The sequence below is a fragment of the Dromaius novaehollandiae genome, chromosome 3, assembly GCF_036370855.1.
Source record: "Dromaius novaehollandiae isolate bDroNov1 chromosome 3, bDroNov1.hap1, whole genome shotgun sequence".
NCBI classification, from domain to species: Eukaryota; Metazoa; Chordata; class Aves; order Casuariiformes; family Dromaiidae; genus Dromaius; species Dromaius novaehollandiae.
Window position 1 is genome coordinate 36,770,368 of NC_088100.1, and position 17,476 is coordinate 36,787,843.

Consider the following 17,476-nt stretch of genomic DNA (forward strand, 5'->3'; position numbering starts at 1 on the left):
GAGCGCGCCGCCCGATCCGCCGCCCTGCCCGGCCGCCCCCTCCCCGCCAGGGCCGGCGGCGCCATCCATCCCCTACCTGAGCCGCTTGCTGGCAGGGTCCGTCCTCCAAAAAGCGGGCGATGAGGAAGTAGAGCTCTGGGGGGAGAGCAGAGGCGGTGAGGGCTGAGCGCGCCCCATCCCCGCGGGCTTTCCTTTCTTCCCCCCGCTCACGGCCGCCCCTCTCCGGCTCCCGCGCGGCGGCTCTGCCTCCCGCCTCCCTCCCTCCCTCGCCCGCCCGCCCGCCGCGGCGCTCACTCACCCGCCCGCAGCTCCGCCGTGTGCCTGCTGCCGCTGTCCCCGGACATGGCGAGGCGAAAGCCCGCGACCGGGGGGAGGGGGGCGGGGGGGTCGGGCCGCGCTCCCCCGGCAGCGTCGGGGCCCTGCGAAACGCGTCCGCCCGCCCGGTAGCTGTCACTGTTCGTTCACCAGGAAGAGTCTCGGCTCCACCATTCAACCCACGGGCAGCAGGAGGAAACAACAACTCACGGCAACCCGCCGCCAACGCCGCCGCCGCCGCCGCCAGCCAGCCGGAGCGAGCGAGCGAGCGCGATCCCTCCGCCCGGAGAAAGAGTCCCCTCCTCCTCCTCCTCCGCGCCCCCCGCCTCAGCCCTCCCCCGGCCCCTCGCGCCGCGCCGAGCCGCGCCGCGCGCACCCCTCCCCCCGCGTCCCCGGCGCCCGGTGCCCGGCGGCGGGGGCGGCGAGGCGCGGAAAGGGGGGGAGGGGGGAGCCGCGCCGCCGGCCGCCTCTCCCTCCCTCCCGCCCTGCCTCCCGCGGCGGCGGCGGCGGCGGCGGCCGCCCCCGGCGGCGGCGGGCTCAGGACAGAGGGAGAGGGGAGAGGGCGAGCGCTACGCGTTTATTAGCAGGCGGGCAGGCCGGCCGGCTACGGAGGAAGATGTCGGAGCGGCAGAGGCGGGGCGGGCGGTGAAAGGCGCTTTCTCTGCGAGGTGCGGGCGGCCGGCGCGGAGGGATACGACGCACGGGAGGAGGGGCGGGCGCGCGGGCGGGCGGGCAACGGCTATTCGCGGCGGCAGCGCCGGGGCTGGAAGTTGCCGAGTTTCAGCGTTGCAGAAATGGGGAAGCGAGCGGAGCCAAAATGCCCCCGGGGAGCGCGGCCCCGCTGGGAAGGCGGGCGGAGGAGGCCCATCCTCCCTCTGCTCCGCCGGCTCCCCCTCCCCCGCAGCCAGGCCCCTCCCGGGCGCGGGGCTGCGGCGGCCCCGCGTCTCGCTTGGAGCCATGTCGGCGCTGGGGCGCTGCGCGCTGGCGGCTCCCGTGAGCGCCGCGGCTGCCTGCGACGTTGTGCCCCGGGGCGAGTTCACATGCTGCGTGTTTTTTAGGGAAAAAAAGAAAAGAAAAGAAAAGAAAAAGCACAGCCGCGCTGCTGTCGCTGTGTGGCCAGGCTGCGCTGCGCTCGGGGCTGGGCGGCCGGCGGTTGCCATCTCCGCGGGGATGACGGGCTGGCAAAGCGCTCTCGGTCTTGTATCTTAAAAAAAAAAGGGGGGGGGGAAACGGGCTTAATAACGATTTTGTTAATTATCCCGGCTGCTAGCTAAACCAGGCCCGCGGGACTGGTGAGTCTTCCGGCTGCTGGGAGCAGCGGCGAGAGAAGGAGCGTTGCCAGCGTGAGGACGAGCAGGCGATGGCGATGCTTGAACCTGTGGCCGTACTGGAGGTAACGCGCTGGCGGATCAATAACCCGCCGAAGGTTCGTGAAAGGCTGCGGTATGGTGCGAGGCCTGAGGAGCGATTAAAGCTCCTAAACGAGCGAATGTTGCACTCCCTTAGCGGTGCCGGATAGACCTTCCGATCTGTGTCGTAACTATTCGCTGGCTGCTCACAGTCAAAAAAAGGAAAGAAAGTAAAAAACAAAGCAAGTTCCCTCTGATTATTACATTTTTTTAAATCTCTGTCTAACGAGGGAAGGGGGTTAGAGGTGCCTAATTAGTTGTCTTTATGATTTGCAATGCAGCTGTGCTTTTTCAGGTCGGCTTGGGGCCTTGTAAGAATGAGCGTATTTGTAGACAATGAGAGTGAATTTAACAGTGATCGATGTAAACAGGGAAAGCTGTCATTTCTTAATGCACACAGTTATTAACTAATGGGGCCTGTCAAGCAGAGCCAAAAGTACGTTTTGAAAAGGTATAGAAACCAGACAAAAATATTTTGCGAGCAAAGAACCTGAAGCTCTCCGCCACGTAACTTTTAACCAAATTCAATATAAAAGGTGTTTCTGCGCAGCTGGGGGCAGCGGGGGGACTGAGTTTGGGTTTTTTACATGTGTGTTTGCAAGGCCCACGAGCCTGGTTTATGAGCCTCCTGCCTGAGCTTTGTGCTTGGCATGGGGAGAAGGCTCGCTGCAGCTTCCCCTCTGCTTTATCGCCTGACTGTAACCGTGAGAGAAAGGAAGCTAAAATATCACAGACTTCCATAAAGTCATGTTGTAAAAAGTGATTAAAAAAATTGATTCCTATAGCAGATGCCTGGTTTCAAGGCATTTTGACATACAATTATCACATGTCCTAAAAATCATTAAAATCATAATCTAATGTGGGTATAATCATCAGGGTAAATGCATTCCTTAGTATAGATTTTTTTATAGTATTAAAATTGTGCATACTAGATTGGATCAGTTTATCTCTAAATACCCTCATTTAATATATTTCAAAATGTATGGGTGTCTCCCTTTCCTTCTTTTTATGCCAATAACCATTCTGTGTTTCGGCTTTATTTTAAATCGACACGTCAAATAATTGAAATGGCAATGAAATCATATCTACCATCTAATAAAGATTTAAAAATAAAATGACTTGAGTCTTTTCATAGTGATATAAAATATGTATTGTAATAACTCTCATAGGTGGCTCTCACAACAAAGGACTACATGAATAATGTGATTAACATTTTAATTTCCCTTGATGTTTGTATATAACAGTATACTTATGATATCATTAAACCTATAACCAAGGAATAGAGAAATTTTAACAGTGAAAGAGCCTGAAAGTAGAGGAAAACTGCCCCGAATATTTTGAACTTTCCTGTTCTTCTGGCAACTTGTAACTTTTCCTGATGCAGCTTAAAATACAGCCCACAGGATTAAAATGTTCTTGGTATTTTCACAGTAAGATAAAGATTATATCTTTTATTTAATTTTTATACAGCACCTAGCAAAATGGAATCCCGATCCCTAACTTGGGCCTGAACACTGTGGTAATACAAATAATATTTAATAAACAGCTTTTACAAACATACAGTCCACTTAGCTGTTGAATTTTGTAGTTCTTTTTACAGAGGAAATGTGATGATTTGATTTTGTTTTTTTGTTTGGTTGTGGCTTAACATGTAAATCACACTGGCTGCAAGAGGAGATGCGGAATTATTTTTGCTTGGTGATGCATGTTAAAATGAGTTTTAAGAATTCCTGCGGCAGTAATAAATATTCCATTAATTTTTCAGACATATTCTAACAGTTTTTTTTCCTGTTGCCATTCAGTGGAGGATGTTTTTGTTAAGTACGCAAGTGTAGAAAAATATTCTTACCTCTGAATTTTTATAGTCTTAAATGTTGTGCTTTCAAATGGTTCCTTTGATTTTGTGTGTTCTTGTCACTTTACATTATTCTTAAGTAAAAAATACATCAGTTTTGCTTTGTCACTGAGATTTAATGCTTTTTATGGGGTATTTCTACTATGGAAGTTCTGCATTAAAAAAGAAATAAATAAATTATTTTTCTTCAGATTTAATTGTGAGAGTAAAAGAAACCTCATAGATTATTTTAATCTGATAATTTGTTTTAACATCTGATAGTTTCTTGATTTACCTACTCTTTTTGCAGATGTTAAGTGTCCCGTTGTTTTATTTTGTGGCTTTCAAGTGTGAATATTCACAAATGTTCAGTAAGAATAATTTTGTATGAAAGCAAGAATAAAGTTTAATGGATTTTGCTGTTAATAAAGTTGACACATAAAATTTACAATCAGGTATGGACTAAGCCCAAGACTTTTTTTTGCCCTACTTGGCACCTTGTCCTGATTTTTTTTTTTTTCTTTTTCTTTTTGCTTACCGCAAAGGTAGTCAGCACTCTAAGTATCCAAATACAGGTATGTTAGAGATAACTCTCTTGAATCATTGGTTACTTTTGGGAAATAGGAACATCATATCTTTGATCTCTTCTTGATTTTTGTATATCTTGATACAGTTTTTTTTAATTATCATTATTATTATTATGTCTGCCCTAATACTTTGTATCAATTATCAGTGTAGTTTAATTTCTTGCAACCAAAAAGTACATTACTTCAAACGTAATGGCTGCACTTCCTGGTATGAAAATGCTTTCTGTTTTTTTGTTAAATCTGGCCTTTAGGGTTTGTAAATTAAGTGACAAGTTGAACAATTTAGCTTCATACTACTTTTTCTTAAATATTTGAAGCACTATATTTGGGGGAGGGGTGTTTTGGGAGCAACATAAAGCATTGACTAAACTTTCTTTTTTTTTTCTTTTTTCTTTTTTTTTTTTCTTCTCAAATCAGAAGTATGATCACCAGTTGCTTGCCTTTTTGTGGCTGTTGGTTCTCATTCTTGAAACTAACCATTAATTTTTCAAGACTGAGAAGAGAGCAATTTTACTTATGAAGCCAGCCGACCTTTTTTGTTATTGTCTATATTAAATATCTGCAAGAAGGACCAAATATGCCAAAATGCAATACAAGTAAATTCCTTCTGCAGTTTTAAACAATATTTTACAATATAATTATGATTAGCTTCACAACAAAATCCTCATAAATACTCACTTGTTTACACTTTGTGCCAAGAATCTATTCCTTCTGCATTGGTAACTTAGATGAACTTTCAGCTATAGAGTTTCTACCAAATGCTTAGCCAATGTGTATTCTACCCATATCAGATATTAAATACTGAACTGTTTGCTTTAATCCTTTACTTTTATTTCCTTTATAATATACCCATTACCACAGAACTCGGATGTCTTCCCACTCAAACCGAAACACACCATTTCGTCTTTCACTTTCTCCTGTCCATTGGTGAAAAAAATTCATATTAACCAGACTACCATCAATATTGACAAATAAACATTTTGTAAAAGCATACAAATAGCTTAACCCCGACAGACAAGTTTCTAAATGTTATCATGTGTGGGTAGAAGAGTAAAGCAAAATTAAGTCACTTACAAAAACATAATTCATTTTTGTGTAAAAATAAATAACAATCCCTGAATCTGCCATCAAGCTGCTGAAATTTTACAGTTTGAGCAGCAAATAAGTCTAGATAAAATTCATCAAATAACCCTAAACACCTCTTTAGTCTGCTGTTACCTAAAAAAATGTGAATTGCAGCTACAATGATATTCTTGTGGTTTCACTGTTACATCTTTGAGTGAATATGAAAAATTTCCATTATCAAGAGAAATTAAGAATTAGAGCTATGTAATTCCTACTGAATAAAGGAATTCTGATGGTTTATTTTTATTTATTTATTTATTTATTTAAGTCATGTAATTTGTGCTCCAGTGTTTTGCAAAAGACCTTCAATTGAATTTACTGGATCAGTTTGACAGGACAACTTTGTACGCTGAATACATTCCCTAATTGTCCAAAGAAATTTAAGAAAAAGATTTAACTGCTGTGCTTAATTGTTCAGTATTGCACTGTTCTTCACAGAGAATCTTGGATATTTGCCAGGTTCAGTTTCACATCCATTTGAGGCCTCCAAGGTTATTTGAAAAGTCTAAGGATTATGGTTTTTTAAGTGTTGCTTTCAAAAAATTTATATACAGGGTGCCTTTTAGAGGAGATCTACTCCATAATGAATATCTAGTAGAAAAAAAAATGTTTACTGTGTTGCTTTAGAGATTGGCAGTTATTTTCTTAGGTCATTTCTTCTAGAAAACTTTTGAAAACATTTGCTGTTACTATACCTATTAACAGAGATATATTGTTTTTAATTAAAATATGCTGATGAGACTTCTGTTGAGCAGAAGAATCCCAATATTGCATTTTAAATCTCAGTGACAAATTTTGTTTGAATTGATAACATAAATTGCAAAGTTTATTAATAGACACATTTTAATAGTGTCTTTCAGTGACTGTCATTATTTATCCTTACATTTTTCAAAATGAAAAGCTAGATTTCTGTTTGAGGGCCATTTGGTATTTGGTATGTGATTTTTAAAATAACAGTAGTAGCCTATTAGAAATGCAACTTTTAAAAATACAGATGAGGGTTTTTTTGTCTAACTCTTCAGAGTGGGACTGGTTACCAGTTGCTTTGGTATAGATTTGGAATTTCTCTGAAGCTGATATAATGGACTATTACGGATTTACATCAATATAATAACTTGAGAGAATCTGTCATAATGTATATAGTGTGATATACTTGTTAATATGTAATTACAAGAAAGGTGGAAGGAAAAAACTTTACAGATACTCTTTATGCAATTTAGATAAAAACAAAGGAGGTCAGGAGAAGTATCAGAGAGACATACCTAGACAAGATATGAGCAAAATAATGCTAAATAAAATTTGATGTTGTTATATTCAAAATTCTCTACTGGAAGAAATAATCGTGCTCCTTCTGTAGTCCTAAATCAATATATAAAAAAAAAAGCTAGACTCAATAGGCAGTAGTAAATCTTTTACAAAGACAAATTTATAATATATCCTAATATTAAAAATACAGGTTTTTTTTTTTCTAGAACTCTAATATGAAACCAACAACATAAACCAGTGATGCACCTTGTTTTGGAACACTGTGGTGAGTTTTTCACCTTATTGCCAAAGAATTAGAGTTCAGCGATAGATAAGGAAAATAGTTAAGATGGAAGAAAAAATATTCTAACTATTATACTTGTTCTAAGATCAAGCAAATGGAATAAATTATTTGAAGGAGGTAATATCAAAAGTACAGAATAGAAAATACCTGTTAAGGAGAAGATGAAGCAGGATCTTCTGAGAACTTCAGGATATAGTTCAAGAATGAAAATAGGTGAAAGATTCCAAATTAAAAATGATGTTTTTTCTCCTGTCATGAAGTATAGTCATCCTGTCTCTACTTTTGCCTCTGAAATCACTCAGGCAAAGATTTTAGCAGACTTCAGAAAAACTGACATTTATACAGATAAGAATATCCAGTGATAGTACAAATACAGGATTAGATGGATCATTGGTGTGATCCAATACAGCATTGCTGTGTTGCTAGCTTTAAGACAACGATCAGTTTTTCCTGAGTGTTTCCTTCTAATGTTGTTTAACATTTCATTCAGAGCTGTGAATTTCTGTATCTCTGTAGCAGAAATACCTGTTTTCCCCAAAATAGCAATGATGTAGGACCAAAATTTGCACTTACAGTAAAGATTTTAGTGCTGTTAGCATTGAACCATTTGGCTGACAGTGCCTACGTTGTGTAGCGTATGTGATTTGTCAGTCATCCACAAAGTACACATCACTGAGATTCTGATTTCCATTTATTGTTCAGTCTTTTGAGAAAATTCTGAGCTGTTGATCTAGATTTCTTAATGTTTTGTATTCCTCTATAGCATACACTTGGTGCCTTGAAATGATTTTTTTTCCTTTTTGAGTTTGCCTAGACCTACTGCAGCAAAGTTTTGATATGCCAAGTAGGCATGGTTTACTAATTGAGATATAAACTGTGTAAGGTAGCTGCTGATTTAAAATCACTGAATCAGTCTCTTGATTTTACAGATTTTAGAGTACAGGAGACAGTAAGTGTGATTAGACCACAGGTGACCCTTGTACCACAGGATGCTTGTTAGGTGTTTTGTTTGCTTCCTCATTTTTAACCTAATACTAATTTAAGATGGAGACTTGTATGTGTGCTTCTCTTTCCCCAGGTGAGAACTCACCACAAGGTTAAAAGATTGTGTTCACTCTAGCCCAATTAATCTTGAGTTTTTCCATGCAGAATAAAGCAGCTTAAATAGTGGAGGCTAAGAATAACCCCCTTTCAAGGATATCTACCAGGTGGCTAGACCACTCTCTTAGGAGGCGCAAAATACTGTTTTCCCCTTTCCTGTGGAAGAATTTGAGCTGAACTTGGACCTTCCACGCACACACACCTGACTGGAATAAAACTACGGAGTTGGTGGAGAAAAGGCACAACTGCTATTTTGCTTGGGCCTTGGCTGGTAAGTGTGCTCTGCGAATGCTTAATGCCTGGGGTTCGCAAGACAACTGTGGGATTTGTGGATGCTGGGTTAGTTAGAATAGGCAGCTTTGGGCACAGTCAGAAATCTTAAGACACCCAGATACTTTCACTGTTGGAAAACTAAGTATCTACATTTTCAGCTCGGGCATCCAAAAATTATTTTATAGTTATACTGTTATATATATTCTCACCCAGCTTTGGATCAGTTTATCACTGACAGGAGTTAATTCCACAAGATTTGGAGTGTTAGCATATGCTGGATTGTGTGTGTGTGTTTTTTATTGAAGCTCAGACCTCAAGATCGAATAAAAAAGAAGGAACTGAACTTGATCTTTCAGCATGAAGTTTCACTACTACTAATTGCCTCTCAGTAGGCCCATACAGGTAAAGCCCTGAATAATGTTTAAACTCAATCAACTAATATAAAAAAACAAGATGTCTTACAAAGACTAAATTAAACTTTTCAAGGAATACCCAGGCATTTATTTTTACATGGTTCTAATTTTGGAGTTTGTTAATCTGGTCACAAACTAAATTAATTTAATCCACATAAAAGTTTTCTGTATGTAAGTTTGGAAGTATTTTAAAAGACAAATGACTGTACAGGATTAATTTAACCTCCCACCTAAATACAGCTACCTTAAGTCTGAATCACCTAATTAACATACAAGTATTGCCAAACCTATCTGTCAACATTTGAGGAGTTGGGTCCTCTAAAATCCTTGCCTAAAAATACTCAGGTTCCTTTTATTTATATGTTAGGTATGTTAGGTCTTAAGAAACAGTTCGGTGATGTTTTAAGTTTATCCGTTAGACATTTATTAGAGATGAAAGCTGAGATTTTCAATTTTCTTTCTTCCAGATCTGAGCGATAAAGTAAAACACCAAATTCTTGCAAGCTGAGAAATAAAAAGAGCAGAGGTAAGAAATAATCCTATATGATCTAATACAATTCATAAAGATTGTTAAGGATAGGGAAGAACAAGAGGAGCTGTTCTATTCAGCTGCAAGAGGAATTACCCATAAGAAATCTGAGTAACCGATAGAAAATAGTATACTGACTTAAAGGATCATAGGCATCCTGTTGGTCACATGTTCACCAAAACTTAATCTTTAGGACTCAGATTAAATCTTAAATTTCAACAGATAGCTAAGCTTAAGAGAATTCTGGAAAACTTGTTTTGTGCAAACATAAAAGAGAGTTGCCTAATAAACTACCAAAAATATTTCTTGCAAAGCCTGCCAGTTGGCAGCTTTTGAGTTTTGGTTTTGCTGTTTTTAAGGCATGAATAAGGAATGAAGCAGTAGCAGATGAATGAACAGAAGTCAGGGCAAGTCACCTGTGCTGTAGCAAACTCCAGAACAAGACATAAAGCCATTTAAAAATTGAAAGACAAAAGAAAAGGAGGGGGGGAGAGGGAACAGTCCCCTAATATACTGAAAAAGAGTTACACCAGCTTTCCGTCCTTCAGCTAAATGTCTGAGTTAAGGAAGAGTTGATTTATGCCAGTATTCATAATGAGTAACTTAAGATCACAGAGGTTCCACCTGAAGTTATAATATTGATGTTTCTGGTTACTTAAACATCACAGTAGTTCCTTAAGACCCAGCAGAACATTTGCTTTTCTCAGATTCTTGATAACAGTAACCCTTTGGCCTTTTCATTCATTAGAAGAATGCCGAAAAATGCATTTTTCCATGTTCTAAGTATTGCATATTCACATTGCTACTTCTTGCCAGCTTTGCAAGGCAACCTTAAAAGTAAGTTCTTAGGCCAGACAGACTTATCCCTCCTTATTTTATTCCTCAGAACCATTACAGAAAAGTTACAGAAAGATCAGAAACTCCTGTGTTTCAGATAATTGATTTGTGCCTTTCACGGTTTCTATCAGCTGTAAAGAAATGTGAAGATCATAAGACCATTTCTTTTCTTCATCATAGTTATTATGTAAAAATTATTTTCAAAGTAGTAAACATTCTAAAAAATAATCAGGAAGAGGTAATCACCTCCCATTTTTTAAAAAAGCATTTCCCAAGAAATTCTAAAAACCTGGCAGCACCTCAGCTTTCTGCTTATTCCAATGAAGTTCATTTTCTTTTGAAATCCTTTTTGAGCCTAAAGAAAACAGTCCAAATTAGAAGTCTTCAATCACATTCCTTTCTTTGAGTCTTTTAATCTAAACTAAATAATTAACATAAGTAAAATAAGCAAACACTTCAACTGAAACTGGCTTTTGGATTTATGGTCCACCACTCTCACTACATGCAACATTTTAACACATTAAAAAATAAGTATAGCTCTGAAATAGGTTGTCTATGTAAATTCCCAACCCTTGAATTTTTTGGTTACCAGCATCCTTGGATTCTTGTTCTTCTTGTAGTAGAACAGCATGTGTGGCACAAACCTGAATGCCTCTCAGTTCATTCACTGTTGAGTGTACCTAATATTATAGGACTCTCCACAGTTGTGCAGCTAATGGAATATTTATAGGCAATAAAATTTTGAATTCCAGTGTGCAAAAGGTAAGGAGTACTTGTTGCTGTGTTCCTCAATCTTGAATTGTATCAATACTAGTAAACTGAACAGTACCAGTAAACTGAACAGTACCAGAGCCCACTTTATTTCCGAGGAAAATTGCCATGCCCTGGCCATGTCCATATTATTAAACTCTTGTAACCACCAAAACAGGCTACATATAAACTGTCAGCTGAGGCCGTGCTAATCCATGAACCATGCCAAGGACTGCTTGGGAGAATGCTGGTTGGCCTGGGCCAAAAGCAGGGACTATGGGGACAATTTAATTGCATAGGCAGCTGGGTTCAAGTGCCTAGCCCCAAGCCCTGGCACTGTTTAATTTGCTAGTATAGCCTTCATGATTCACAATCAGCAACTTGAAGTAAAGGGATGTGTGTCAGCATGTGCTTAAAACAAAAAGGTCACCATTGTCATTTACTTCTAAAAGTCAGATCTGTCTTTTTATTGAGGTATGATATGTAGAATATGGACTGAGCCTGTAACTGTACATATCCAAAACAGATGTGCTTTTTTAGGAACCTTTACAGGCTGAGCTAAATCCTAGCTTGTTTGTAATAAACACTAATACATGTCAGTACTTTTTTTTGCACAGCCTCTGAATTATTTGATTCTTCATTCTGTCCAGCAAATAAAGACATAGCTCTGAAATGCTTGGATTTTTCTGATAAAATGAGAACTTGAAGTTTGTGGTCTTGTTTTCTTTCGACCAGTGCATGAGTAAAAATATTGATAGGTCATTATATATGATATATATACATCATATGTGGCATTTGATATATATCAAAATATTGCTGTATCATTTGACACAGGTCTGTAAATATTGTCAAGAATTTGGGATCTTAAGCTTATGGAATACTGAATAGCTAGGGCCTGTCATAGCTTGCATTTTCCTGGTTCTTCTAGTTGATGAAAATCCCATGACAACCTCAGATGTAGGGCACCTGAGATGCAAATAATTGATCCCACAAGCTTTTCAGGACCACATTAAAGTTATTTGGAGAAGGAAGTGTCTCCTGTTGATGGAAAACAGAATAAAGCTGCTGAGAAGTTGAGGAAAACAATGTTACATTAAATGGAAATAAACATAAATTAGTAGTTGTAAGGGACATTCATAATATCTCATAATCACTTCAGAACACTGTAAAATTAGGTAGTTAAAGACAGTAAAGGTCTGGCTGCAGTTGTTTGCATCTATTTACGAGATATTGCAAAGGAGATGCTAAGTTGATCAAATACTTTGTCAGACCTTACTAGGAACTGGAAGGCAAGTGCAGGAAGACCACTGAAAAGAATCCTTAAATGGGATTTGAGCTTAAAGCTTCTTACTGTCTTGTTCTTATCTGGTGAAAACACGTCTATTGAGAGAAAACCCCGGTTCTGAAAAAAGTAATAGATAACTGAGTCTTTCATTTCTGGTCCAACAATAATGTAAAAAGTATCAGATGATCTGCTAGACATGACAAATGCATTGTTGTAAAGAGATACATTATATCAAATGGGTGATTGTCTAATTGCTTCCTGAAATAAAAGGGGACAGTCAGCATCTTCCATGTTTCCTCATATAAAACAAGGCTATTGTTATTAGTGATAAATTGAATCAGTCATTGAATCTTGTAGCAATTCAGTATTTACACTGCAGGCCGCTTTGAACCTATTACTTCTATGTATTTTAAGATCTGTACACCTAAAGCACCATCCCAACCTGAAAGGTCACAGGTCATAAGGACTCCTATTAGCTGAAGCCTTCATCAGATGAGGAGCATATCATTGTTTTCACTTAAAAGATCCAGCACTTCAAAAAGAAGTTTGACACTCCTGTGATCATGCAAGTGTGAATCAGACAGTGGCTTGACAGAACCAAAGAAAGGTGTTCCAACATCAGTTACTTAAAATCTGTGCGGCAGTCATCCCCCTGAAAATCTTGCAGTTTCATCACTGTGGATGACATCTGCTTGGAAATACAATTTCTTTTTTTTTTCCCCTCACCTTTAGGATACTTTTACATCTATATTCAACTGTTGCCGTAATTGTGCTTACAACTCTACGTTTCAAAATTAGTTTTATGTTTTTCGTAGTCCTAATGCCATCTGTAATACTAGATAGCTAATTGTCTCCCTTAATAAATTCCTATTAACATTATCCACGTACAGTATTTTGGAATAACTGTTGATAGCTTTCTGACTTGCAGTGACCACTTAACAGAACCAGCTGCCAAAGAAGGCACAACCAAATCTATCTTTATATAAGCTCTTTGGAAAAACGCCCTTTCTCTTCTACTCTGCCCATGCTCTGTATTTTCATTTGCAATCTTCCATCTCACCTAAAAGTCTAGTACCTTTTGTCACTGATGTGAAGAAGCAGACATCTTAGTAGCAGCTTGATGCCAGGCAAACTGCTTATGTTAGCTGATTGCCTCCATGCCAAAAAAGGGCAATGAGATTCTGTCTTCTACATTCATTTTCCAAAGAGCTGCAGAAGTCAAGGCTGTAGACTTTTGTTCACATCATAGAAGATGGCTATGTCTGTAGACTTGTTTATAGACCCCTACCAGCTTTCGAAGGGAGCATGAACCCTGTCATTGCGAATGCCATGTTTGCTAGCAACAATAACTAACAAGGAAACACAATGTCTCTGTACCGTGGGTTTCTAATGACTGGAGTAACGAGTATTCCAAATAGGACCAACAGGGAAAAAGAAACCAAGCTTGTTTATAAATGGAATATGACACATTTATGAAATTGTATAATATGATGTGACTCTGCAAACTCATCAAGTGTCCTGGTAGTCATCCTACAAGTGAAAAGTTGGCACTGATACACAAATGATACTTAACTGTAAAAATGCAGATGGCAGTTTGATTTCTCTTGCCCTCAAAGCAATAAAAATTTTAAAATTACGAGATTTACTAGAGATGTATCTTAGAGGGAACAAAAAAGTATAGTACACTCAGTAACTGGATTATTGATAAAAATCTTCAGGGGGAAAAAAATATAGTGATACTCAAGGCTTGCTTACTCATGCAAAGAATTTTGCCACCTGTTTCTCTCTCACATCTATTCCTAGAAGAATCAGTTTCTCTTGTGTTGTATAAGCTCTCTTCTTCTATACTCACCCTCCCAGAATTTCCACAGAATGTTTTCCACAGAATAGCACTGATGTTGCAATCACCACAGAGCATTCACACCTCCTCTCCCATGTTCAACTGTGATGGAATGTTCTTCCAACCTCATCCTGGGACACCCCACAGCCGCCTCCTGTTGCCATGGTGGAGGGACTCCTCCCTCCTAGGCCTAATGGGCAGCTGTCTCTAAAATGACAGTAAACTGAGATTCACAAGAATTCTCAAAACCTTTTCCTCCTTTTTTATTCTCAGTTATCCTATGTGATATATATTTACATCAGTTTCTTAATCTCTTAATGGTTATAAATCCCTTTATGTAAGAGTGGAAAAGATCCGAGCTCTTACAGAATATTATCAGAAATTAGGAGGGTTTTGGTTTGAAGAAATTAGATCATTAAATTTTATTGATTCTATTCTCCTAAACAGAGCTTAGAACACTCTTCATGCTTAGTCCCAGAACTGTCAAAAAAATTCTTCTGTAAGCTTTATTTTGTGAGAAACTGAAGTAACATAACTCTTACTGATTTTAGAAATGGACTGAGTACTTTGACAAGACCACTACTTCGAATCTCTGTATTATCACCTGACATTATATTGCTTTGAGTTCATTGTTAGAATCAGACTTGTATCAGACAACTTGGAAGCTAAAATCTTTCAATACCTTTTTTTTTTTTTTTTTTTTTTTTAAATAGGCCCCAAGTCTTTCTGACTGAAAATCAAAAAAAAGCCATAAAACAATTCCTGCAAGTTTTACTACTGAATTCAAGTTATGGTAACATAATTAAACACAATGGGCACCCGGACTCAGTTTCTTGTTTGAACAGGAATTTAAATTTTACTAGCTTTACCCATATCTTAGCAATTACTAAAATACTTTTTTTTTTCTTTCAAATGTGAATGGAAAAAGTGAGACCAGTTTTTAGTATCAACTGATCAGATATGTAGTGTCAGTTAAGTAATTTTGCACCACAACTCATTTGCAGTCAGTATCTCTAAGGTGTTTCCAAGAAAATAATATTTTGCTGTAATAGTCAAACATTCAAAAGTCTCTACTTGTTATGAACTAGTTTGTGGCCAATAGTATGGTTCATCACAAAGGGAATAATATATCAAAACAGTTTATTTCTCATCCTGTCCATTTTCAATAGGAAAATCATAATTATTTCAATATAAATCCATGATTAGACATTATAGAAGGTAACCTAGATAAATAATAGCTTTACAGTAAATTCGAAGTTTCTGAATAAAGCAAAAAATATCTTTATTATGGTGAACAACAGTAGGAAATTCTTGCCATTATAAAAATTACACTGACCCTTGCAATGCTTCTCCTAACTATTAGGTATACAGTAATTTAACCAGCAATAAAAGTGTTGCTGCAGGAGTTTTCCTACACAAAAAAGAATGATGATAATCCACAGATTAGGAGGATGACAGACTTCTTGCCACTTAACTTGTTTATAGATAGTCTCCTAGACCTTTATATGCTTTGTTTCAAATGTAGAAATTTAGTATCTCATTTAATACCCATTAATATAGGGGTCTAAACTGTCATGTAAAGTTGGGTAACAGTTTCAGCTGCACAGTAGTATTCTAGATACAATGGCTTAAGTGAAAATGCAGATCCAATGAGGCAGCCAGATCAAAAGCAATTTATTCAGCAGAGACATATACTCCTCCATATTTCAATTTTTTTTCCTTTTCTTGTTTGATGACACCTTATGGTTAGAGAATACAGAATGGCCACTTGTTTTTCAGCTGTATTATCTCCTCAGGGTTATATACAGTTCTGTATATTTTCAGTAGAAATTTAATTAAAATGGTGGGTGTTCAGACTTAGTATAACGCTGTATACCTTAGGATAGTAAAACTGGTTTAATTTCAAACCATGTTCTCCCTTTCTGCTTTTGCTTGAGTCTTCTCCAGCACTTCAGCGATCTTATTTTTCCCTTTCAAGACTACATTAAAACCCCCCGCCACCAAACTGAGCATAAAAAAAAAAATCACTTTTCTCATTCCACTAGAAACTAAACTCTTAAATTTTTCTAACATAAGGGATCTTTATTTTCTTGCTATTCTTCCTCCCTTCCCTACTTATTTCTTTTTGTAGTTATGAAATTATGAACAGAGGCAATGTCTGTCAAATTTTCAAACTTTTAAGAGTTGAGCAAAATATACTAAAACAAAACAGCTTAACTTTCACTGCTGTACAGCATAAGCATTAATTTTCCATCAGTACCTCCTTACATGTTTGTGTCTCATCTGCACAGTTCCTCATTTGGAAAAAGCTGCCTTTGCCTTGTGAAGAGTCAAAGTGTCAAGTGTAACATTTTGCCGACATGTGCAATTAGCCCAAGGTCAACTAGGGATAGGGAAGATGCAGAAAGTAACAGCCAAGAGAAATCATCTAAAATTCAGTGAAGCTGCATCTTTCACTACACAAGGGTTACCTTTTTTTGATCATTCATTAAGACTTATTTCTGATGCACCCACTTTCTTTAAACTTAAAAACAGTCCCTCCTTCCTGATCAAAAAAATACTTGTTTTATGTACTCTGAAGTCCCTGTTACTTCCCAAAAAGGACAAGTACGACTTTTATGGAACCTTCCAAACCTTGCGTACAAGTGTGAAGCAGCTGATCACTTAATACTGATGAATGCCATTTTCTTCATGGCCTAAATACAGCATCTGGCACCTTCGAGTTACAATTCAAAACTGAAACGCTTATGTACTTCCTGAAGGTGTTCTGCAGTTCACCAACTGCCTACACGCAAACGCTCCAGCTACAGACATAGCTGGAAAGTATATGCTATAGGCATAGCATATAGTTTAAAGGAAAATGTGGTCTACAACTTGCCACGCTGCTTTGAAAATCTTCCTGCATTGCAGCGTCAAGTTTTCAAAGATGAAAAAGACTGGAAAGCATCACATTTACAAAGCACTTTTTTTAAACTCAGAAATGTTCTGTGATTCAGCAGGATAGTGTGTTTCATTAAACTTCATCCAAGTGGATTTTTTATTGTTAAATGCTTCTAACAGAACTCTGGCACTGAACTGAATCTCCTAATTTGGTCAAGCTGACCCAGGAATTCTGTGCCAAAATTATTAGGTTGGGATATTGTCCAAATAATTTAAGGACACAGCTTCTGCTACATTTTAGGTATTTAGTAAAAAGAGCTCTCCTAAAATAAGCTTGCCCAGAGAAGCGTCAGTGTCTAATGACACATAGGTCTAAATTAAATTAGTGTCGTGTAGGGTCATTTCAAGAACTCCACCTGTCTAGGTAGGATTAAGCAACTAATCTCTCAGTTACCCACACATAAAATGATGAGACTATACAAAATCCTCCTCACAGTAATGATAAACCATAAATTGACAAATGCTTAGAAAAAGTTCAGTTAAAATTCCCTTGATTGTAGTATCTAGAACAACAGACTCTTCAACAGGGTGCATCAGAAAGCAAATCAGAAGTGTTATGCAGGGCTATTATGTATCACTAAATAATAATGACGACTTTCCTTCTAATTAAGCTACCAGTTTTGTCATGGCCCTCTGTTTTCCATCACCTAAAACAGGAAAAACTTACTTTAAATCTTCTTCCAAGATTA

At 38.7% G+C, this 17,476-nt stretch overlaps 1 protein-coding gene and 1 long non-coding RNA gene across 9 annotated transcripts in view; one reads left to right on the forward strand and one right to left on the reverse strand.

Annotated features, from left to right (window-relative positions):
- PHIP (pleckstrin homology domain interacting protein) overlaps positions 1-782 on the reverse strand; it is a 120,929-nt gene extending 120,147 nt beyond the window's left edge. The window contains exons 1-2 of one of the 2 annotated variants that reach the window (XM_026121112.2): positions 299-782; positions 77-135 (exon numbers count right to left, since the gene is read on the reverse strand). In XM_026121112.2, the coding sequence (XP_025976897.1) occupies positions 77-135; positions 299-344 (105 nt within the window). In that variant the 5' untranslated portion in view covers positions 345-782. The remainder of the gene's footprint in view (positions 1-76; positions 136-298) is intronic. The other variant, XM_026121111.2, reaches the window with a different exon arrangement.
- Positions 783-800: 18 nt separating this feature from the next.
- On the forward strand, positions 801-12,886 carry LOC112995846 (uncharacterized). 7 transcript variants are annotated; one of them, XR_010388248.1, is made up of 4 exons: positions 801-983; positions 1,586-8,191; positions 8,499-8,595; positions 9,074-11,429. It is a non-coding gene; the product is annotated as an uncharacterized LOC112995846 (long non-coding RNA). The 7 variants fall into 7 exon arrangements; XR_003262269.2 differs by lacking the exon at positions 801-983 and having other exon boundaries at positions 1,018-1,741; positions 6,743-8,191; XR_003262267.2 differs by lacking the exon at positions 801-983 and having other exon boundaries at positions 1,018-1,708; positions 6,743-8,191.
- The last annotated feature ends 4,590 nt before the right edge of the window (positions 12,887-17,476 follow it).